This window comes from Prionailurus bengalensis, chromosome A1 (genome assembly GCF_016509475.1).
Source record: "Prionailurus bengalensis isolate Pbe53 chromosome A1, Fcat_Pben_1.1_paternal_pri, whole genome shotgun sequence".
Lineage (NCBI taxonomy): Eukaryota > Metazoa > Chordata > Mammalia > Carnivora > Felidae > Prionailurus > Prionailurus bengalensis.
The window spans coordinates 199,769,392-199,795,091 of record NC_057343.1 but is presented as its reverse complement, the minus strand read 5'-3'; the positions used below and the strand labels follow the sequence as shown (position 1 = coordinate 199,795,091).

The window sequence follows — 25,700 nt, the reverse complement described above, 5'->3', positions numbered from 1 at the left end:
GTCACCCAGGCCCCCCAGAAAATGGATATGATTTTTAAGGAAAGTTATTCCTGAGTCTACCTGATCTAGAAAATACTAACCTCTGTGGAGTGGAAGTTTTCTATATTTTAAGCCTTCTTGTGCATTTGTACGTTAAACACACTGTTAGAATAAAAAGCACAAATGTGTTCATAGTGAAAAGCCAATCTCCCTCCAGCCCCTTCCTCCCAATCACTGTCACCATTGCATGAGGTAGCCCCGGCTTCAGCCACATATCTTTTAGAGAGATTCTATTTATATAAGCCAATACCTACTTATACAAAAAACAAAAACAAAAACAAAACCCCATAAATAGTAGCATATCATATGCTGTTTTTACTTAGCACATTTTGAAGATCCTTCTCCAGCAGTGGGTAAAAAGTTGCCTCATTCTTTTTCAATATAAGTTGAATATAAAGGGTGTGATCGTTAGGAAATTATGGGTCATTTATTTTTGCCACTTTAATAGCGGAGCTACAAGTAGACTCATTCTTAGCTTTCTGGGCCTAACTATCAAGTAGTTCAATGCTTTAACATTTTCCTCTCCCCTGTGGCTTTATTTTCATTACTAAGTTCCTCATTCTATGCCCCACTCAACCCCCATCTGAGGTTTGACATCATTATCTAACTTAGTCGACTGATCTCATTTTTGATGAGTCAAATATAATAAACCCAGATGACTTGGCTCAGATGTCCCTTCAGGACAAGTGATGAAAAAGATGAAAGGAAAGAAAATGTGTAGGACAGAGGGCTGAGAGTTTGGTGAATGTCTGAAATTTGAATATGTGTCTGTGTATCTTAATTCCTAGTCAACTATAGCTACATTCATCCCTCCCAGCTTTGCACTTGGAGACAAGGGAGACAGAAGTCTTAGCTCATATTATGAGTACACATCTCTGGACTATGGTAAGAAGTCACAGTCCCTTAGATCACTGCAGTTCACAAGGACAGACACTCAGAAATTCTGTAAATGCTGTTTCTGATTCTAATTCTCCTTTTCTCTTGAGGTAAGCAAAGCAGACACATTTGCCAAGGATAGCTGAGAATGTAAGGGCGATCCTTGCCTGGGCAGCTTCAGCCGGCCGTGTGCTAAATGCAACTTTGAACCATACCCTATAAATAGCCGTTCATTGTCAGCGCGTGTGAAAAGACAAGAGTGGGTGTGCGGCGGTAGGATGCAGGCCTAATTAAGTAGTTGCGTCTGCGCAGGGTTCCAAGCGAAGAGCCGTTGCGACTGATAATCCAGTCAGTAGGCAACTGCGAGGGTTTGCTCCTGACGCCACATAGACCGAAGCGAAGCGGTTCAATGCTGGCTTTGACTCCGACCATGGCAAAAATCATCTTGAGGCACCTCATTGAGACTCCGGTGCGCTACGAGGAGGAGTTTGAAGCTCGAGGTTTGGAAGACTGCAGGCTGGATCATGCTTTATACGCGCTGCCGGGGCCAACCACGGTGGACGTGAGCAAAGCCAGGGCGGCCCAGGCTCCTCGGGTGGACTCAGTGGTGGAGATGCCGACCCAAGAAGGCAAGTCCCGCTTCCAGATCCTGCTGGACGTGGTCCAGTTCCTCCCCGAGGATATCATCATTCAGACCTTCGAAGGCTGGCTGCTGATCAAGGCTCAGCACGGAACCAGAATGGATGAGCATGGTTTTATCTCAAGAAGCTTCACCCGTCAGTATAAGCTGCCAGATGGCATTGAGACCAAAGATTTGTCTGCCATCCTCTGTCACGATGGAATTCTGGTGGTGGAAGTAAAGGATCCAGTTGGGACTAATTGACATCAATTCCTGTTCTCACCGCTCCAGGAAGATTAGAATTCAGCCAATGGTACCACGGGGAATGTTTGTATTAACCACATTTGAAATGGTTTTTGTGAAGATTAAAAGTAGAGACATAGTTCCTGGTATGTTGTGGTTGTTTTTGTTGTTCTCCCTCAGAGAGGAAAATTGTTAAATGTTCCTACCGTTCAAAGCGATGCTATTCTTACACCCGAAACAGTGACAGTTTAGGAGGTGGGTTTCAGACTAGTGAAGACTCAGAATTATTTCCTTGTTACTCCAACAATGCCACAGAATCTGCTTCTGTAATAATTGATGGCAAAAGAACCATACTGATATCTTATCCATTTTATGAAGACTCTTTATATTGCTAAAAAAAAAGCTGTGATTCCCTTCACTTGGACAAGCTCTTCTTTTCCGTGAATTTTAATTGAAGTGGAACTTTGTAAATATAGTGTGAAGGTTAAAATACAGTACTTCGAAATTGGATCTGAAATATATTTATGATTCACTACAGCTGTCACTGCCTTAAACATAATATTGGAATGTTCAGATATGAATTTTATTTTTAAAAAGCTCTAAATATGTACCCCATTTTTAAAAAGATGAACTGAATCCTATTTGAATGTATTTTTGACAACAGCATATGTTCTGTGGATATTTATGCGATTGTACAAAGATATGTGTTGATTCCTACCCTTATAAGTTCGTATTGAGAAACCACTTTTAAAAGTACAGTTACTGAATTAAAGAGTTTTAATCTGTGTTCTTTGATGCTGTTTAAAAGTTTAGATTTCAGAAGATGGCAAAATGTACTGCATCTGCTCTCTGCATAATCCTCGGCTTTAAATAGCCTGGCAGGTCGGGGAGGTTCCCAGGCCTGGGCTCCCACAGGGGGCTAAGTTTCTACAGTGCACTGCCGAGTGCTGCTTCAGCTGAAGGGAAGGGCTGAGACGTTGGAGGTTCAGGATTTGCTTTAGTAGGAGTACTGCCATCAACAGCTGGTCTCTGGGTCATTCCAAACATTTGCTATCTCATTCTGCACACGCTAAATACTCCTCGGGAGGAAGTAGCCGCCTTTACCCTGCACCCACCATGTGCTGCCGGGGAGTCTGTGCACGGCTCTGGGAATAGAAGAGGCTGGGTGTGGAAAGAGCCAGGGCAGACTCAGGCCACTGACAGCACCCCTGTGCTACTCCATGGTGCATGGCGTGTAGTTCTGGTGAAAACAGGAGAGATACGGAGCAATAGAAATATAAATCAAACAGTTCTAAAAGTAGTTTTGAAAACAAATGTGATCCGAGACATTTGTTTACAATATAATTAAACTGAAAGAATTACGAAGCTGCATGTTAATGTTTATCCACTGAGGTTTGTGCATCTAACTCTAAGAAATTTTGTTTGACAAAGTGACTATCACGGACCAGCTCCGCTACGTTACAACGATAATCGTAGTTATTGGGATTACATCTACTAATATGATTAGAGCTGGGATACCATTTGTCCCACACTAGATTATTCTTTCCCAATGTTTGGCAGGATAGTGTGAAAACCACCTAGTGCTTTGAGAAAACAACCAATCAACCAACAAAAAACCCCTCTCATTTGGCCTTAACCTTACTCTAGATGAGGTCCTACTTCTGGGAAAATTCGGGAAGTAAAATTCTTACCACGAGAAGCCACCGAGAGAAACTTTTCCTTTAAAAATGAATGCTAAAATAATCACATCCTCCAATTAGTCTTTATTTGTTTCTAAGATAAATTTTAAAGTATTATGCAGCCAATTTTTTTGATTTGGAAAATATACGAAACACTATAACAAAAAATATTTCTTACTCTTTTATTATCATGAAGTTGCTATGTGAAATTTCTAGTTCAGTCTTCCCCTACGTATAAATACATGTATGGCTTTTCACAAGATTATATTTCCATGGAGTTTGATATCCCAGTAGTCCTGTTTACTGTCTGTTGCCTGCCTCACTTTGTGCCAACCAAACCCATCCTTTGCCTTTGTCGGCCCCACTCTGAGCCCAAGCAGGCTGACCCCGATGGGCCACATCATTCTTGTTTCAACTAGGTTCAGCCAATGGGAGTGCTGACAGTGAGCCAGTGACAGAAGATCAGTGGGTAGGAGGGGAGAAAGGGCAGGGCATATCCTTCTGTCAACCTGCCACAGATGAGGTGTTGGCAGGCCTGTGTCCCTCGATGATTACACCTCTGGAGAGGTGGCCACTCCTCCAGGGCTCCCACTTGTGCTGGGCTCAGGTGTCTTAACGGTTTCTTCCTTCTGTCCCTTTGGCATTTGGGGTGGCAATGTTTTCTGCCTTTCTTGTCCTGGGTGCTTCACCATCCCCTACTGCTTCTCTTTACTTGTCCACTTTCCCATAAATGGTCTCTTCATTAAAGTCCTTTCAGGTGACAGAATTCTGATTCCTGCCAGAACTCTGACTGCTTGACTTCTTCCTTTTTTTTTTAAGTTTATTTTGAGAGAGAGAGAGAGAGAGACAATGAGCAAGCAGGTGCATGAGAGCTGGGGAAAGGCAGAGAGAGAGGGAGAAAGACAGAGAATCCCAAACCTACACTGAGGGATTGACTGAGCCACCCAGGTGTCCCATTACTGTTTGACTTCTTAAGTGATTTTTTTTTAAGTGCATCACTTGCTTTTACTACCAAACATTAACCGATTTGTAATGGCTATGCACTATTCCAACAAAGATAAACAGTATTCTAATTTAACCATTCCTTTTCACTACTGGTCCCAACAGGAAACAGGTAACAATGTCAAAACTGGAATCATTCAAATTGGAGTGATTTACTTATAAAGAGATACATTCCAAAGGAGTGGGCAGGGTGAAGAAGAGTTGCAAGGGATAGGGTATAATCTGAGGGTAGCAGGGTGGAGCTGTTATATCCCCTGGGTCCAAAGGAATGGCAGGAGTAAGCTTGTCTCAGAGATCAAGAAAGTCAGATGGAGAAGACCACCAGCTGTGACTTTCATATGAGGGACACAACCAGCCCCAGGTGACCTCTCTCAGGTGCTAGAAGAATAAATACTTTCTCCCTCTAATCTCCCACCAGGGCACCCTATTGGGACTTAAGTGATAACCAGAAGGTGCGGGCACCCTGTTGATACAGTTCAACGGCCTCCCAGGGCAGAGAGCAGGGTGGGAAAAAGGTGGAGAGTGACTCCTGGGGGCAAGGAGAAAACTATCCAGCACTCCTGTAAAGTGAATACTCTTGTTATAGCTCTCTTAGAAAAACCTGTCCTACAAAATACAGCCTGAGACAAGGAATGAAGTGCTGGCACTCTATTTGGGAAGGGCACACCCAGACTGGTAAAAGTGAGAAGTTATCGGGGAAAGAGGCATGGAAAAAAAAAAGGGAAGCAACGTGAGGTGATGTGTTGCCATGCTGGCCCCCACTTCACAATGAGCTATGAAGAGACTCAGCAGGCTCTTGGCAAGGATGTTGGTTTAGTACCTGGAACTTCTCCCGAAGATCTTTGGGAAGAAATAAAATCTTAAAGCAATCTACAGGAAAGAAAGAAGAGGGAATTTGCTTGCCCCAGTCCCTACTATTTCCTGTTTCCCCTTTAGCTCACAGGGTGTAGACTCTCCTGCACTTCTGGGGTACATTGCCCAACCCCTCAGCAGCTGCTCAGAAAACCAGACCCCATGCCCCACGGTGTGACATTTCATCCATGCCAGGAGCAGAAGGATGACCTAGCATGGTCGGGGCTCACTCCGGGTGAGAAACACAGGCTCGGGGTTTCAACTTGGCTTCCAGTCACCTTGGGAGACTTGGCAATGGCTCTGGTGGCAGCACCATGGTCTGGGAGGCAGGTGACACCCTCAGAAAAGAGAAGGCAGATGGAAAGGCACACAGGGTTTGTATCCACCGGGACCCCAAATCTAGAACTGCAGGAAGGGGGAGCCAGGCAAATCACACAGGCCTACAGCATATTGCCTATGTACCCCAGACTGCTTTCAAAATTTAGGGATTCTAATATCATCTTATATTTTTATCTAATTTTTTACTTGCTTAAGTGTAAAAATCAGTTCTCTTAAACTTCTCCAGGATTTTTCTTTTCCTGTAGATTGTGGATCAAAGTTTTGTTTTTGTTTTAAGCTGTCATCTCGTATCCTGGGAGCCCAGAAGTCATTGAAGACTTTAGTTCCCATTGACCTCCCTGAGTCCGAACCGCACTGGAATCCTGAACATGCCCTTGCCTTACTTCTCACCTACTGGTGATGATCTGAGAATTGCTGTCAGTGGTCATTGTGATTTTAAAAAACACAAATGGTGTGGTGCCTGGGTGGCTCAGTCGGTTAAGAGTCTGACTCTTGGTTTTGGCTCAGGTCATAATCTCACACTTCCTTTGGCTAGAGCCCCATGTTGGGCTCTGCAATGACAGGGTGGAGCTTGCTTGGGATTCCCTCTCTCCCTCTCTCTTTGCCTCTCCCCTGCTTGCGCTCTCTCTCTCTCTCAAAATAAATAAACACTTAAAAAATAATTTAATGTTTCTATCCTTCTCCTGGGTGTTTGAAGAATATTTGTGTCCTTACAACCCACTGAATCCCCTTCCCCATCTTGCTGCCATTGTTAATATTAGTTTTACCTTTAACTATTGATTGTTAAAATCTCAGTACTAAAAAAATTTTTTTATGAATTTGTGTGCTTCTCTTTATTGCTTTCCACAGTTTACCTTCTGGGTTTCTTTCTCTTCCCAAGGCACCTTGTTATTTTTGCAAGGGTCTGTACATGGAAAAATCTCAGTCTGTATCACACTGCTTCATTCTTGAATAATATTAGGAGGTATTAAAATTGTAGATGAACAGTTATTTTGCCTCAGCCCTGTTCTGTGCCCCAGGGGACTGCCCTCTGATTTCAGGTTGGATTCACCCAATGGAAGGCACAAGCAAGACAGCAGCATGTAGAATGACAGAGAGATTGGGGCATTTTTTTCTCTGACTCTTTCTGCTTTGGTTCCAGGTTCTGGCAGAGGCTGCCTCCCTCTGATGTACAGATGTGATGAGCAGCCCCCTCCGCCCTCCAGCCCAAATTGAGCAAGTAGTTCTGTCTCCCTTCCCTATATTCCTTCAGGCTCAATAGGGTAATGGCTTCCCACCATTACTGCTCTCTAGGTGCCTACATTGTACACCAATTTTAATGTGTGGTGTTTTTTTTTTTTTTTTTTTCTGATACCACCAAGCCATTCTAGGACACCAGCTTGGTGTCCCATAATTCAACTCAATTCTAATACTATCTACCCAGAGAGAGCATCGGATCCCACAGGTCAAGTGTTCAGTCCCAAAAGACTGCCCTCCTCCCCCCATTTCAGATACCAATCACAAACCCAAGTTCTCACCTATACTTTTGACTGACTGGCCATAGATTAGAGGGTCCAAAGACCCACTCCCTGGATTCGGTTAATTTGCTACAGTGGCTCACAGAACTCAGAGAAACATTTTGTTTAGTAGATTACCAGTTTATTATAAAAGAATGTAATTCAGGAAGAGCCAGATGGAAGGGATGCACAGGGCTGGATACAGGGAAAGAGTGTGGAGCTTCCATGACCTCGCCAGGTGCACCACTTTCCCCAAATCTCCAGGTGTTCACCAATCCAGACACTCTGTGAACACATCCTTTTGGGTTTTCATGAGGCGTCATTACATAGGCATGCTTGATTAACTCATCGGTCATGGATGAACTGAATTCAATCTCTGGCCCCTCTGCGCTACTTAGAGGTTCCTGGGTGGGATTGGAAGTTCCAGCCCACTAACCACAGAGTTGGCTCTCCTGGCAACAAGCCCCCATCCTTAGGTTACTTAAGGGCTTTCCAACAGTCACCATTAGCATAACAAAAGACACCTCTGAAGTACTCAACTTTAAGAAAATTCCAAGGGTTTTAGGGGCTAGAAACTGGGATGAAGACAAAATATGTATTTCTTATCAGAAATCATAACATCTTAGTGTCTCAGCGTTTTTGTTGTTTTCTCAGCCTTGCTCACATCTCTGTAAATCATCCCTTTATTATAGATTTTTTAAAAAATCCAAGCTGAGTATGCCTTTTGTTTCCCTCTAGAACTCTGAATGATGTCTTCACCTATATCTTTCTTGTGGCATGAGAAAGGCCCTGTTTAAACAAACAAACAAGAAGACAACAACAAAAAGCAGGAAAACATAGAAGGAGACTTTATGAATTAAAAAAGATTTGCGACGCTTTGAATTTAATTCTGTCTATGTTTGAGACCAAAAAGCATGACTTTCAATGTTGCTGAATATTGTAAACAATAACAACAACAACAAAAACCCTATTAGCTCCTGGTTTGTTTCTCTTTCTGTTGGTAGTATTAACGTTCTTGATATAATTTTAGAGTGACAGAACAAGAATTAAAGAATCTATTCTAATGATACAATAAAATCTTGCACAAAAATGTGTCAGGCATTCTTTAATTTGAAGTATTGGAAATATAAGTAATTTGTTAAGCAAACTACAGTCTATCCATATTATAAAATTCTATTCTACCATTAAAAATCATCTAGAAAAATATTGAATGGAGTGGAAAAATGCTCACTAAAATTAAGGACAGAAGCAAGTTACAAAAGGTGCACAAAATTCCCACCTTTAATTTCAGTGGGCATATTTTCATGTCAATATGTTTTTTTTAGGACATGATTTTCATGGCAGTGTTGTACTCTGTCATATAGATATGCCGTAATTTATTATACGCAGAGAAGAATCAAAGGGTAATCTAAAAATGTCAGAAGTGATTATATAGTTGGGATTTTAGAGTCCCTTTATATTTCACTGTAGAAATACAGAAAACAAATTGTTTAATAATTAGGAAAGAAACAGTAAATACAGTTTACATTTTTCTACAAATGTAGCATTTAGTAAATGATCGGCATAGTGTCTTGAAATAAAGTCCTGGCTGTCCCTAGAAAGGATGTTACAATATCGGCAGAAAGCAAGTGTTCTTACTCATTTGATGTACATATCCCATCTCTACTGAGTTATTCCAAAGAAATCAGAACTTACAGGACCAACAATCTTAAGAAGTTATGATTCTATAAAATGCAATAAGCCCAAAAGATTTTCTGAAAAATTGCAATTTCAGTGCACTGCAAATTATTTTTCCAATTTGAACTGTAGATGCAGCCAGAATTTCAATTAAGCTCAGAGTTTCTTAGTGAGGAAAATCAAATGTGCTGTCTTGGCTGAACAGCAGGCCAGGAAAGCATATCACCTTTCTTCCCCTACCCTGGTGGACTCCACTGGATGAGACAGCCACCATCACTTCCCTCTGTGAAATGCTACACTGGCGTTGCTATGCTCCTCAAAGCAGCTGTCAGGCACATACCATTCTCCTGAAACACTGCCCTTCAAGAGGGTGGAATTTCCCTGTGCCCTTGTTTTGTCTCCTCAAGCCCAGATCTCCAAGCACCATTCAACGTCTTAGAGAACTCAGTGTGGCCTTAATTCTCTGTTGCTGTTGAATGGGATACAATTAATTTCTTGTGGAATAAAACTGATTTTTAATTTGCCACGAAATTCTAAATAAGCTCTTTTGGTGCTAAGTCCATAAATAAACTTTATCCCCGGGACAAGGAAGAAATAACTGAACCTCTAAGGATTGTAGCTTCCTGGCAAAAAACAAAAAACAAACAAAAAAAACAAACCCAGAGTAATTAGCAAAGTAGACTCTGAAAGCAAATAAATGTAGCAAAAAACAGGGGTTTGAGTACCAGTTCTGCAGCTTTCTAGGCTGGTAATTTGGGTTAGTTTGCAAAACACCCTAATGCCTCAGTTTCCTCATCTGTGAAATGGGGATAATTCTAGTACCTACCACATAGGGTTGTTTTGAAGATTAAGTGAGATGAAGATGTAAGGGTGACCAGTAGGCCTGGTTTGCCCAGGCCTGAGGAGTTTCTTGGGATGCAAGATTTTGAGTGCTAAGTTTGGGACATTCTGAGCAGCTTGAGATGGTTGGTCACCCTATAAAATGTCAGGTACTTTCACAATGCCTGACATCAGTAAATGAGAGCCATTATTTCATGTATTGTAAGTATCTTTGAGAACATTCCCATGGACATGTTTTCTACACAGGTTAATTGGACACATCCTGACTTTATCTTTTATAAAGAAACTAAAACATACTATTAAAACAATAAAAAGCTTCATCAGTGGCTCAGTATCACTGCCCATTTCTAAGGTCTGCTTGGTTATTCCTAAAATTCTACAAGTCTATTTTTTTGCTTATGAAGCCAAATCTTAAAAAACTTCACATTGCACTATGAATTAGTATGCAAAAGTGTATTTTTCCAAAGGCACACCTATGGCAAGATAAAAAGCTTTGTCATTATAAGAAATGAATTGTAGAATAATCTTTTGAGTACAATGAATAAAAAGTCATTTAAGGCATATAAGTTTTTGGAGACAATATTCCCATCTGGAACATTTCTAGTTAAGATGGGAGACTGAGCTTAGTTCTTTGTCTCTCTTACCTGTCAACCTTATTCAGTGACAAATTTCTTTTGTTCTTATTCACTGGCATTGCAGAGACTGGGGGGTGGGGTGAGGTGGGAGTGGGGGGCACTTATCAGGTGTCCCCAGACTGTAACCAAATTCTGGCTGACCAAAAGCAGTTGGGGTCACATTGACAAATTAAGGAAAAGGGATGCAGGGCCTAGTCACTGTTTTCTAAATTTGTCTGGCTCTAAGAAATCACCCGACACTCTTATATGGATTTCCAGGTCTCTCCAATAGAGATTCTGAGTCAGGTGGAGGGTGAGGTGCCCTTGAATCTGTAATTGGTTGCTGTCCCCAGAGGTGTTTATGATGGGGCAAATTGGAAATGGCTCTCCACCTATGCCTGGGTGCCTCTCAGCATTTAGTGCCCTGGAGCCAAGGACACTAAATATCACACAGTGCTCGAGCCAACACACACAACACACAGAAGTAAAACACAGAAAACAGGATAACATTGCTTAGAATTTTAAATGGAACGCTACAGATCACTAGACACTTGATTAATGTTTGTTAACTTAACAATATAGATATCCTAAGGAGCTAGACTGAATATAGGCTGATCTGGTCATTTTCCAGCAGATAACACCCTCTTTGAGGGGATAAGGGAGAACTGCTTCCATGCAGGTAATTATTTTAAGTGATTTAGTCCTGCTATTATTTTCTTCAAACGTTACACAATACTATGTTTTAAATATAACACTAGGGAAAGACGTACACTGTTCTTTCCAGAATGGACATGCTAAAAGAAAAGAAATAACTATGTATGGAAAGATATGTTTTAACAAGTCTTATTCTTCATTTCCTTTCTCTTCACTGCTCATCAACATGGCATGCACAGTGCTTGTCCTTAGTTTCTATCTCTACTCTCTCTATGGTGGTTCCCAGATGTTTTTAACTAGTTCCTATATCGGTGAGGTTTCATTTGCCTTGGGTTCTTCTTCTTTGAAAGAAGAACAAACAAGAAACTTTGTTTTTCTTCTTGTATTCTCCTCTTCCATAAATGCCTTAATTTCCCCCCTGTGTTTACTTTCTGCCCATCTGCTTCCCTTTCTTTCATTTTCTCTGTAGCATTTACTCCCTCCCAGTTTTTCACCTAGAGTCGCTGAATTACTCCTTGGCTCTTACAGGCCAGACGCCTGGTACAAGATGACCAACCATCTCAGTTCTCTGTACAAAACCCACTCAGGCCCAGGACGACCAGGATAGTTGATCTCTCTACTTAACCAGTAACCTGGGGAAAGAATATATTGGTACTAAGTTAAGGGGAGGAGTAACTACACTAGGTAGTACCCAACTGTGTGGCTGCAGTTTTTAAATTATCAAGTGTTGGGAGAAAATGCAAATGCGAATAAAACATATAAAGGTGTTAACCAATTATTGGCGAGATTCAGATGACCCGAAGGACCAGAGACAAGTATGTGAGTCAAGGAGACTTTGGAGATCGTGTGAGAGACTCAGTTGGGTCTTTAGAGCTACAGGCTGTGAGGTTTGTATACAGCCCAGAGTAATCTATGCCCTACTCCTGGAGAAAATAGGACACTCTTTGCACTGAGGAGTTTGAATTGAATAAAAACTATGGTACTGATAATGAAGTGTATTCCAGAGTAACTGACAACTCAGGAGGAGAGGCTAAGAGGGCAACAACATGGCTCTCCCTGCTCCTGGGAAGCATTGTCAAGGCTGAGTCCCACCAGTCTGGATTGCAGGGTCTGGGAATTCCCAGTGCAAGTTCCATCAGGGGCTTAGCAGAGCCATAAGATTTTCTGTGGCTCCTTCTAGTCCTCCTAATTACACAAGTAAGGGGCTACAACTCCTGACCAAAACAAGCTTCACCACATCTTTCTACTATTAAAAGTACTGTTCCTTTTTTATCTTCAGATTGTGTTCGATTGTGCCAGTATCCTGGTAGAAGGCCATACTAAAATGCAGCTAATCTCTGCTAAGATTTTAACTGATGACTTGAGGTATTATTTTATTTTTAGGAGCCATATGAAGAATAAGTTGGTCATCCCTTCACTTCCCCTGTGAGAGAGGATTCCTGCTTCCAGGCACACACAATGCCTGTTTGACAAATTAACTTAGACCATTCTGAATACATGATTAATTCTTTTAGAATTCATTCATTCTTGTGGAAAGCATAGAACTGTGGGATTATTAACGGATGAAGGAAGTGGAATTCAGGACTCTAACACATTTATGTGGGAAGTCAGACTACACCATCCTTCCTGGCTTTCATTTGGGAAACTGCTGATTGAACATTTGCTACGTACTGGGCACTATATTCGGTGTTGCAGATACAACAATGGAAGCACTATAATTATTGACCTCAAGGCACTTACACAAAGGCTTTTTAAAAGTTACATACATATGAACAAAGAGCTTTAATAAGGGTTAAAGATATTAGTGTAGAAGCATATTCAGGTTACAAGGTAGGTACAAAGAAGGGCATGGTCAGTTCTACATGGGCTGAGGGCTGTGGCTGTGGTCACTTTATGATCTAGTCTACTAGCTCTGGAGGATAAGGATGAGGATTGTTTTATGACCTGTGTATCTCTAATGCCTTGCACATAGTAGGTGCTCAGTAAGTAGTTTTTAAATGAACAACAGATGGTGTTGCCATAGAGCATGGGGGGGTGTGAAGCAGTGTAAGTAGTTTAGCCCAAGGGTTCGAGGTCCTACATGATTGGGCTCCTGCCTCCCTCTCCTGCTGTGTCTCCCATGCGCTGCTCCCCTTCTGTCTTGCTGAGGAGTTTGAGCTTTAGCCTCAAGGCAGTGGGGGCCCACAGGGGAGTCTTAAGCAGGGCTGTGACATAATTAGCCTGGTGTTTTAGAAAGAGAACTCTGGCTGCAGTGTGAAGGACGGATGAGAAAAGGATGACTTAAGCTGGGAAGATCATCATCAGTGGTAGTAGTTCACGTGGGGTAATAGACATGATAATCATCTGGTAAATTTTCAGGGCCAACCCTAAACCATTTGAATCAGAATCTCTGGAGATGGGATCCAGATGTCAGAGGTTTCTAAATTGTCCTGGTGATTCCAATGAGAAACCAAGGTTCAGAATCACTAGCGGAAGTTTAGATAGTTGCAGAATGAAAAAAGGGGGCGCATAGATACACAGCTGTTAGATGTAGAGGAAGCATAATTAATTAACAGAGCAGAAGCAATGAAGATAGAGAAGGAATTGAATTACTCAAAGGTTGTGGTTGGAGTCATGGAAATTAGGAGATAGAGTGATCAAACTTTCCCATTTGCCAAGGAGTATCATGGTTTTATACTGAAACAGGTCCCTTATCCCTGGGGAAGTGATCACCCTACAGGGAAACATCACCATCCAAGATAGGCAGTGAAGGATCAGAGTGCGGCTAGGGGGAAAGATGATTAATGTTAAACACGGGTAACAGCTGCTGAGTATTGGTGACTAACACAGACCTAAAGCTCACAGCTGAGGATCAAGTGGACTAAAGACCCCACATTCTAAATTGCTAAGAAGACAGCTGTTGAGCCTTTTATCCCTCAACAGGGCCTAAGAGGAACCAGGAAGCAGAACCAGCACCACCATCTCATACCCTACTATGAGGTCGAAAGGGAGAAGGCTGTTGCCTTTTGTAGAAGTACACTACTCATGTAGAACTGTTTATTCCCCAAACAAGGGCAGGGGTGGGTCTGGGTTGCTTCTCCTCCTCGAAGTCAAGGGAGGGAGCTATCAACAGGACTGCTCATAGGTTCGGGGGTTTCAGTCCCTGTCTGGATGGTTATGGGGTGCTAGGCTCACTGTCCAGTTCCTGTGCTACCAGGGTAGAGGATAAGAGGATAAGGATATTGGAAGAGATGGCATAGAGGGGGGACTGCAGGGGCAAGACTGTCCCCACTCAAAGCCCAAGAGATTTGGAAGATGGATCATACATAATCCTGAAGACCTAGGAGGTGGCTGGGGTGAGTAGATCATATTTAGAGCTCTGGTTTTATCTGGGAAAGCACAGTATTGGGTGAAAAGGGGTACATATCAGAGGAATAGGGCACCGGGCTGCCAGCTCGGGAGCTGGGCCTGAAATTGAGAATGAATCCCTTTCATAAGGGGCCCCTAGTACCTTGAGCTGCTTCTTGGGAGCAAATCACTTGTCAGATGACATTGTCAGTCTCCGTCTGTCCACACTGAGCACAAGGACAATGAGCTGGGTCCCACAGGGCACTACTCCCTTTCTTATCCCTCCTCCCTAGCCATTATCTGTAAGGTATGTGATGGAATAACACTGGTAGGTGTGTGTGAGCTGGACCACATCCACACCCCCATTTTGCTGTAGGGATTAGGACAGGAGGTGGGACAGAAGACAGCCATTAACTGCATATGAAAGTAGAGGTTTGAAACAAATCACTGGATCTTGAAGATAGCAAGTCATTGTTTTAACAGCCATCAGTAACTCTTCTAAAAACTGAGAGTGACTGAAAAGTTATAGCATTGGGCTAAAATCATTAAGGAAGTCCACATTCTATGGAAGAGGGGATTTTGACACAGCAGTTATTGCCATGGCATGAACAACCTTATGGAACAGCTTAGGTAGTGAGAAACTGAAGCCTTCTACCAACAGCGAAGTGGATGCTCCAGGCACCTCAGAGGACCATGGCCCTAGTGGATAGCTTGCCTACGACCTCATGGGAAATCCTGACACAGATCCTGGAACTTCCAGTCACCTGATCTGCTATGACCTGGATCTTGCTTCTGTCAAACATGACAACTGTTGCCTTGAATAAGAAAGGATAAATCTCAGGCCCAAGAGAGAGGCCCAAGGCCTTGGAAAGTTGGGAAACAAAACAGACTATAGTTGGCTCTGTCTCCTGTGCGTGCCTGAGTCTACTTCTTCCACCAATACTGTGATAGACCTGGTCTGCATGGCAGGCTGTGCTTCTACAGACAGATTTAAAAATCCTTAGATGCTGTCACTCTCTTTCAGAGGCTTTTAGTTAATGGAATTAACTGGCTTATTTATCACTGGAATAGGGGGTAATTTAAAAAACAAACCTACATTAACTCATTTGGCTCATTTGGGGAGGACAGCTGCTCCAAGATTCCAGAGGAGAAGGGGAATTAAAAATCTGATGCAAGTCTAAGATATTTCTTTGCTGAAAGTTGCCCGATGTCTAACTCAATTGAAATGAGTGTTTGGAATATATGTGAAATTAATATAAAGTTTCCAAGTTTCCTTGTATTTTTTTTTCTAGATTTTTTTTTAGCTCTATGACTTTCCATTGAACAAACTTAATATAGAAATGGCTTGGTAGGCTAAGGTTACAGAACAAACATAAGTCTTAGTCCTGTATCTCACAGATAGATAGTATGTGCTCTTTATTCATATCCGTGAAGATTAAGGTTTAAGTAGTTTCATCTTGGGGATGTGTTTCATACAGGATGAATCTGGATGCCTTTTTCTATATATAATTGGTACCATCAGGACTGAAATTTTCCATTTCCTCATATGAAAATAATAGAAGCTGCTTATTAAACAGATCCTAGACCAGGAAATGTAAGGGTATTATAATGAATAATTCTAAGCTCATTATGCTCTTAATTAACAGGTGAAGATTCAGGACAATACTGGAACTGATATTAACCCTGATAGCATAAAGTGCAGGCCTGATCGATTTCTATGGAGTCATTATGTAGTATATGGGATAAATTTAATGCAAATCACTGCTAAATATAGCCATGTTTGTGGTAAAATGAATTATAGCACAATTTCATACCAGAAATAATACTATCAAGATCCATCGATGTTACATGTAAAAATGGCCCCTTTCCTAGGCATAAACACTTATGTCAGGATCACCCAAAAAAATTAGTTGATGACAGTCACCCACAGGCCTAAGGTATAAATATAGTTCCTTTATGAACTAAACGATCTTGTTATATCTGGCCCTTAAATTATTACACCACATTTAAGCAAACAGGGTGGGGACTAATCAGATTAAGTGGAATTTAAAAAAAGCAATCTAGCTAGCTGTTTTGTTGGACTCTATTTAGCTGTAAATGACATTCAGAGTTGTTGCTGGTATTTATCCTACACTCCTTATAATGTCCCATCATCAAACTGAACTGCCAAATGCTCTATTAGATGGAATAACTTCTTTGGGCCTCTGGTCAGGAAATCACTTACTTACTGGCATTATGGAAATTTTCTTTTTTTTATTCAATCCTAGTCTGGGTTCACAGCTTAAATTAAGTCCTTGTTGTGCAACTGTGTGACCATGGGGAAGGTATATGACTTTCCTGATCTCCAGTTACCTCACCTGTGAAATAAGGCTAGTGCTGTGTAATTCACAGGTAATATACCTAAAGCACCTGGCACAGAATGGTGCCTGTAGTAGGCACTGAAGGAACAGTGGTCACCATCAAATAAAGCATATCAGCAGGTTTGATTTGAAATTTATTTCTACTTTAGATGACTTCACGATAATAAACCTGCAACAGAATGTTAGTTCCTTTCACGCCTCGCCTCCTTAAACACACAGGAAACAAAGCAAAACACTTAGGGATACAAGACTAGATAGTGTCCTCTAGTGGTACACAGGCAAAATACATGAAGGCTATTTTCTATTCTTTCTTTCTTTCTTTCTTTCTTTCTTTCTTTCTTTCTTTCTTTCTTTCTTTCTTTCTTTCTTTCTTTCTTTCTTTCTCTCTTTCTCTCTTTCTTAGGATTCAGACTGCAATTGATCATGGAAATACAATGTAAAGCTATAAGGTGAAATATAATTAATATTTGGAAAGGATTTTAACTTTCACATCATCCTGTACCACAATAAAGAAAAACCTCCTTGTCTATTAAAATACAAATTATAGTTTAATCATGAGCAATTAAGTCATAGAGCCAGAAACTATTTCTTTTTCAATCAAGTGTGAGCCTCTTTGATTCATTTTTGCGCTCCTGATTAAGTATTACATAAAGAAATTATGTCAGTAGTTCAGTGGAATGAATTCACAGAGTTCCTTCCAAGTTCATGTAGTAGTACATAATTTGGTTATTTCACAGGATTTCTGATAGTTTAGAAAAAAGTAAATGTGCCATAGAACCTTCTTCAGTGATTCTAAGTATTAGATGTCAGTCACCATCCCTTACTTGCTATTATCATTCCCTTAACTTGCTATTATCAGAGCTGTTCCCAACCAGCTCTGATCTCTCACAATCCCCATTTCTACCAACACTATTGCCCTTGAAATTCAATCACAGCAGTATCAGTGATTAAAAGCATGAATTCTGAAGCCCAACTTGTCTAAATTCCAGATTTACCACTTATTGACACTGTGAACTCTGCCTCAGTTTCTTCATCTATGAAACATGAGTGTTAATACCAGCTACTTTGTAGGGTTGTTGTAAGGACTGATTAAGCTCATATATGGAAAGTGATTAGAACACAGCCTGAACTTATTATCAGTGAATAGCTGTTATGTGCACATCTTTCTCAGTAGTACAGAGACTGCATGAGAGGCTTAAGATATAGGTCCTGCCCTCAAAGAGTTTAACAGTTTGCATCAAAAGTCCTTGTGGGATTGGTGGTAGGGGGTGTTTTATCCCACTTCTTGGTTTGTAGGAGGAGGACTTTTCCTTAAATATACCCCTGGCACTCACATGCTTGTCGTCTGTGGTAGAGGTGGGCTGATTTCCCTGGAGTGGAGTAGCTTTGGGGGCAACTACATGAGGAAAAGATACATTTCCCCATGCAGTCAGAGGCCCACTGGACCATCACTCAATAGTATATCCTACAATTCAGCTCAGCCAAAAATAAAGGTGATAATGTGGGCTCTACCTGCAAACCTCTTGATAGAGTTCTTCATTTATTGAGAACTCAGTTTGAAAAGCAGAGAGCTATTTATTGAGGGGACCCCTGGAAACCCCAACAGAACACACTGACTCACAAAAACAATTCACTGCTAATTTGTATGGTGTGGACCTACCATACAAATGTTTTTCAGAAAGGAGAGTTTGGAGTAGGCTGGAGCAATGGGAGAGACTTTCACAGAAGTGGGACTCAGGCTGGTTCTCAGAGGATGGGACTGAATTTGGATGAGGGGAGGGAGGAAAAGGAATCCTGTAAACAGAGCAGTTCTTTTCTCAGACTTAACAGGAGTCTGTACTTCTGTGCAATTGGAATAAGACATAAAATATTGGGTAAAATCGGAAAGTCGTATTTCTGCTTGATAACTACATGGTGACACAGCCAAGCTATGGTAAAGAATAGGTGGCAAAGAAGTTCCTTGCCACCTAGTTTTCCAATCACATGTGACCTGTCAGGAATGTTCTAAGTACACGTGTTAGGACGCTTACTCCTTACAACAACCCTATGATAGAGATAGTATTATTTCTCCCAGCTGAGGATACCAAAGCATAGAGAGGGGCAATTTGTCCAAGGTCTGTAAGAGCTAGAACAGGGGTTTGAAACTAGGCAGTCTGATCCTGGACTTCATGCTGTCACATCATTCTGCTTTGTGATTTCTCAGTCCAAGAGACAGGGTTGTGGTGGTCCTTCCTTGTGAAGGGGCTCAGAGAAGAGACCAGCCTGATCAGAGTGAAGGTTGGGATTTTGGAGGCTGTAAGTTGAGTTTAGAGGTAGGTGGGGCTGGTAAATGGGGGTTTTGAAAAGCCAGGCACAGAGGTTTGGAGGTGGAGACTAAAAGAAAAGATTAATCCTATCATGCTCCTGCTCGAGGACAATTCTATATTGCTCATTGTATGAAGTCCAAAGATTTCAAGGGTTTCAGTTTGGGGAATGGACACTGTGTGAATATGAGGAGATGGGAGAATGAAAAAACAGCTTGATCCTTTATGCCTTGGCTGGGCCACGGGTGGGCAGGTCACGGCAACACATGTTCTCATCCTTTCTTTCCAAGGGCCTGCCTAGAAAACATTCAAGGCTGGAGGTATGAATCTGAGATTTTATACATATACCTAAGAGCTGAAACCATGAGATGTGAAGCTTCCTGACAAAAAGATGACAAGTACGTAAAAGAAATATTGATGGAAGAGGGAATGTGGGCAACATAGTGCTGTGAATGGTAACACAATTAAAGAAGTTCTGGTCAGCTGGTTCAAAGAGGTGGTACAAAGCCAGGATATTTAACAGTGAGCTTGAAAACAATGAAGAGAGGAAATGAAGCTTGGCTTCTTCCCTTACAACACTGTTGCATCAGGTAAAGAGAAGGATGTCTGGTTAATGTTAGTCCATGTTATCATATGTGTATACTCTTTCCTATATGAAGGGCATGGTTATATTATTGAGAAGATATTTGATCAGTCCAGTCCTCCCCAGGAAAGCAGAAACCATGATGACCACTTGAAATAGGTGATTTAATGCGTGCAATATTTAATGCAGATGATGGAGGAGAGGAGGACAAACAGGGGCCAGTGAGGCAACCCAGAGATTAGGCAGGCGAGAATTCTACCACTGAACCACCAAGGCTGTAACCCAGAGATTAGGAAGCCATTTCTATTCCAAGTCTAGAGGGTCAAGAGGAAGAGGCAGTGTTGCTAGAAGTCAGAGGCCAGTTTTACCCACAGACCTTGGTAATGGTGGGCTTGTAGGGGGGAGCAGCAGGTGAACAGAGATGGGGAGATACTCTGGTTTTTCTCTTCTTCCCACTTAACAGTCTCCCTCCGCCACATCCAGTGGCCAAGCCCCGTTGGACATTAGCTGACTGGGGAGCCAGGAAAATGCAGCCATCAGAGGTCAGGCCCCAGGATAGAGAGCAAAGCAGGGAGCCTGACAAGAGGGCACATGAGGACAAACATGTCCCGGACCTGCATGGTGCTCTTGTAATGTTTGGTCTGACGTGGGGATGATCTCCTCATACAGAGGAGCTAACGCCCACCTGGGTGAAGTCACTGTTCCTCTGGACAGTCACCAGAGTCCTGTCACCCGTCTTCCCCTGCCAGAATCCAATTAGACTCATTCTTCAGCCTCAGTTACAGAACAGTCAAGTTGTGCAATGGTGGTTCTCATGGTAGGCACATAGTTTCTTCTGCATGTTAAGAGGCCTCTAGAACTAGAGTGAAGGGTGATGGAGAAAAAAGCCCATGAGAACCTCCCATCCCCTGCCTTCAGAAGCTGTGAGGGAGTTGCTCTGCTCTGAGACAGGCAGGAGAATGGCACCCAACCTGGGGTGCTGGAGGCTTAAGAGTTATGGTAGGAACAGGGACCTGCACCTCGCAAGCTGAAGGGTTTGTTTCATTTGCCTTCTCTTGTGTTTTATTTCAGTATTGTGGTAAAGTAAAAAGACACTTGGACCCCCTCATGTGGCGCTGGTGTTAAGGAAATTCATGATGAGTGGGGTGGGTGGTGGATTTCCGTCCAAACTTGTGCCATAGCTCTAGAGAGGCAGTAGGTGCTTGGGGCCAGTGTTGGTGGGAAGACTGACATGACAGAAGCCCAAGAATAAAATAACATCCAGAACAGAAGCTCCCTCTGGAAGTAGCTGGTTATGTGCCCTGACTATATAACCCTAACACTAAAGCTTAGTGGTTTGTGGGTTTCAAAGCTAGTAGTTACTGAGCACTGTCCCATGTCATGTACCATTATAAACACTTTGCCTGTATTAATTACTTTAATCCTGATAACAACCCTCTGAGGTAGGTGCACATGACCGATGTGGAAAGGAGGCTTAAAGGTTCAGCAACTTACCCTAGAGAAACTATAGAGCCAGGATTTGAATTCAGACAGGGTTTCTCCAGAGCCTGCATAATTAACCAATACAGGGGAATCTGAGTACCTTAGAAAGCAGAAGAGAAGATGTTTGAGGGAAAAGAGACAGAGAAGCTTCTGGAAAGGGTAGAACGAAAGGGGGAAGTTTTAGGAGAAGATGGGAATGACTGGAGGGGAGAGAACAAGTGACTGATTAGGGGAAAGTTTATGTGCCATTCCAGATTACATCAGCCAAGCATGGAAATCTGTGCGAGGATATGGAAACCATCATCATACAGGCTGTGTCTAATGATTCCAACCCATAGATTCCTTGTCTACTGTTGTTTAGTGCTTCTGTTGGTTCTTATTCATGGTCTTGTCTCCTCATATTTCTGGCTATCATTGAATGTTGGGGTTGTACTTGAAAATAGTTCATAGAAATATTTTGAAGCTGAGACTTCTATGAATCATCCTCAGAAATGTTTGCTTCTGAGTGGTGCTGGCTATCTGGGATCAGCGTAACTTAAGTTCAAGCCTTGAGGTTTTGTGAACCACCAGATGATGATAAGCCAAGCTTTGTATGAGCTGGTTTATTTCTGATTTACACTTTCTCCTATGGCTGTGGGAGGCCTTTTGGGTCTCAGGCTAAAGCAAAGGATTACTTACCATGGAGAAAGTGTTATAAAAATAATGAGAGAGCAATTAACGGATTGCTATGAATTCCTGAGTTGATTCTGTATTTCCTCTCTCAGATCTCTCTCTGCTCCTATCAGTAATGGTGATTCTGGGCTACTGATTGATGCCGGTGGCATGGCAAACGGTCAGGGTGGGGAGCACAGTCAGTAAACTGGAGAGACTGGAGTATAGAAATGGTTGAATGGAGGGGCACCTGGGTGGCTCAGTCGGTTAAGCGTCTGACTTTGCCTCAAGTCATGATCTCATGGTTCGGTGTGTGAGTTCAAGCCCTGCGTTGGGCTCTGTGCTGACAGCTCAGAGTCTGGAGCCTGCTTCAGATTCTGTGTTCCCCCCCCCCCTCCACTTTCTGCCCCTCCTCTGTTTGCACTCTGTCTCTGTCTCTGTCAAAAATATACAAACATTAAAAAAAGGGATGCCTGTGTGGCTCAGTTGGTTAAGTGTCCGACTTCAGCTCAGGTCATGATCTTGCAGTACATGGGTTCGAGTCCCACATCGGGCTCTGTGCTGACAGCTCAGAGCCTGGAGCCTGCTTCAAATTCTGTGTCTCCCTCACTCTCTGCACCTCCCCCACTCATGCTCTGTCTCTGTCTCTCAAAAATGAATAAATGTTAAAAAAAAATGGTTGAGTGGAAATTCAGTGGTGAGCTTTTAGAAAGGCCCTGAACAGTCTAGCCTCACTCTCTCAGCTTACAAAAACAAGATTCATAATGACAGTGCCATAAGCTATGATGTCCTCTCATATCATGAAGAAACAATGAAGATGAAGAGAGAAGGCTTCAGGGGGACCCCACTCAGGCACAAAAGGGCCTGGGCCAGTGGGCTCCCTGGCCTTATTTTTCTTGATATATCTATCTCTTGGCTGCTAACGGGGCTCCCAGAAGCTGAGAAGGGCAAACTGAATACCGTGACTCAACAGTGTCAGGGGCAGAGATGTTCAGGATCTAGGATATGACTTCATCTTATTTCTAAGCTAATAAATTAGCCTGTTACTGTTTCATGAATGCTGGCAGAAGACATCTACTTATACTTCAGAGAGAAAAGACTTTAATACTCAGGGCACAGCAAACAGCATCACCACCAGCACATTTGCATTGGTTCCTCTTGTTCCCCACCTCCACCAAATCCCACAGGGGCAATCCAGCAGGGCCCAGATGGCCACCTGCACATGCAGCGAACTGCATTACAGCAGAGGACACTGAGCTTGGGTAACCCATTGTTTTATAGCCAGCAGTAAACAGCCTCCTCTTTGTCCCAGAGGGAGACCTTACCTCATGCCTCAAGGTTGCTCTCTGCAAACACATCCTGACAAATGGCCTAGATAAAGTGTGGCCAGGGCCTTAGGGCCTTGGTTTCTTGACATACCAAGCAAGTATGTGCAGGGATGTCCAGGGCTCATGGTAGATTACCTTTCCAACAGAGCTGGTGGAGACGGATTACCTAAAATGTGCATAATCTAAAAAAAACTATTATTTTCTGTTGTATTCTCTAAATTTGGGTCACCGGACTGGATCAAAGCCCCAACTGTTTGGATTCTGCTATGTGGTCCCAGTCTGTCTATCTAGCTCACTTACTCTACTATTCTCTCCTGAAGCTTTTCTCCTCATTTTAATCAGTTGTGCTTGTTTTCAATCATGTTCTTTCATACGCTCTGCTTATTTAGAAAGCAGCACACACAGTGGAATGATTGCTGATTTTAGCATTAACAAATCTGTGTTTAGGTCCAAAGTTTACCACTTGTCAAGAGACCAACACACCCATCAGGCCACTCAGGTAGTAAAGTTGGGATACCATAGTACCTCCCATTTGTTTAGTGAGTTACACTTCAAGATTGCCATTTTGAAAGTCAAATTTCTCCTTATCTCTCTGCTCTCTTTATCTCACTTATAGACACTGTCTATCCATCCAGATTCTCCATCTTCATGCCTCGGTGTCACCAAGGCTTGCCAGTTTTATCTACTAAGTATTATTCTCTTCATCCTTTTCTCTCCCTGCAGACATTGTTTACCTTAATCATGTTTCACGTGGAATCATTCAATAGTTCCCTCAGGCTTGCCACCTTCAATGGATCTGTCTTACATTGACTGATCCTTTCATGTCCCTCATTGCAAACGCCTCCCATCCTCATACAGCACGGTTTCCTTATAGCATGCGTTCCCCTTCACTCCTTCTACACCTCACCTTGTATTATTTTACACTACAACATTCCTGATTTCCTGTATTTCTCAGCACCCACCATGGTGTTTTGTATCTTTGTGCTTCTGATGCTTTCTCTGCCTCAAATACTAATCCTCTCTTTGACTAAGCCCTTTTCCTTTAAAAACTCAGGTCTTGTAATAGACAAGGACATGATACAGGAAAAGGAAATCAGAAGTATAATATTGGAAAGGATACTGTCATCCAGGAAAACCCAAAAGAAACAACAGAAAAGTTTCTACCAGCAGTAAGACAGTTCCATAAGGTAGCATGGTCAAGATTGTACCCAGGAACGTCTATCAAATGGGGAATGGGACATTTCAATAAATTACGGCACATCCATATAATGTGATGTTATGGTGCTGTAAGAAAGAATGAGGATACTAAACTCCGACGCGGAAGTAGTTCTAAGATACATCATTAAATTTAAAAAACAAGGGGCAGAGCGATGTGTATAGTGTGCCTATCTGTGTAATGAAGGAGGAGGGATAAACATGTTTGTGTAAGGGAACTCTTGAATAACAGCAAGGTACTACAAAAGTTTTTGTTTTTGGATAGGGATAGTGAAGAGGGTTGGGAGTAGAGAGTATGGGAGAGTCGGTATGGGAGCAAGACTTTACACTCTATGTTGTTCAGTTTTGAGTCCTGTGAATTTGATACCTATGCAAAAGACATACACCAAAAACAAAAGAAAAAACAAAACCTCAGCCATCACCTCTACTCTTCTGTCTCCTTCAGATGAGAGGAAGCTCAGAGTGGTGGCCAGAAACCGAGACTTGGCACCAGGCTGACCTGCACTTACCAGCTTTTTGACCTTGGGAAAATCATTCTCCTCCTTTATAATTTGGGAATGACAATTCTCAAAACAACCTTTCTGGGTGAATATTAAGTATGATAATGTTTGTAATATAATTAACACAGTGACTTACATAAAATTAGCACTTGGTATTTTATATGTACACACACACACATACCCACATATAAGTATACACATATATATTTGTCTATATTAACATATGCACTTGCATATATATCTACACATATGTGCATTTGACTAACACACTGTACTGAAATGATCAGATGATCTGTTTGTGTCTATTTCTCTCCACATCAACTCTCCTTGTCCCCATCCCCATAGGCTTCTATGATTTCTTAATATTTTTATCTCTGGTACAGGCACATTTAAGTGATCAAGAAATATTTGTTAAATTGTTGGTGAACTAAGCGTGGCCAGTTCTTAAGACTCTCTGAACACAGAGAAAAAAATCAACAGAAATATCCTGAAAATTTTTAGTCAAGTCATACTAACCGCTAAGGTTGGTATTATTGCAACTTTCTTCTCTCCCTATACCTTGCCCCTCCATGAAGACCAGAAAAGTATTTATAGACCAGTCGGAGCCAGAGATGGAGATTCTTTTCTATCATAGGTTCTCATTAGAACCAGTTGAGGGTTGAATGAAGGACAAATGCTGTGCCTGAGTTGCCCTTCTCAGTGCTCCCCCCAGCAAGCAGCTCCTCCAAGTACTTGCACTTAAAAAACTTCAGATCCAGACCACACTTCAATTTGCTGATCCCCTTGGCTTAAAATTTATAGAGGCCCAGATTCCAATAAACAGCACAAACAGGCAATGCACAAACAGGAATTCTTTGGATTCCTCTAAAAAGAAAAACTGCAGTTTAGTTAGGCAGGTCTGTGCCCCCCTTTTCCTCCCAGTAGGAGTTTGGCTTACCATTGAAGCTGGGTCCCCTGAGAGTCCGCTGGGGTCCAGGAAAGCCTGACTAGCTCACTGGGGCTAGTCTCTTGCTCCTGAGAG

The 25,700-nt window shown here is 42.2% G+C and overlaps 1 protein-coding gene across 1 annotated transcript; it reads left to right on the top strand.

Moving 5' to 3' along the window:
• Positions 1-1,003: 1,003 nt before the first annotated feature.
• HSPB3 (heat shock protein family B (small) member 3) lies at positions 1,004-2,563 on the top strand. Its single transcript, XM_043598597.1, has one exon. It carries the CDS (start codon positions 1,325-1,327, stop codon positions 1,796-1,798), a length of 474 nt encoding a protein of 157 aa, XP_043454532.1. The 5' UTR covers positions 1,004-1,324; the 3' UTR covers positions 1,799-2,563.
• The last annotated feature ends 23,137 nt before the right edge of the window (positions 2,564-25,700 follow it).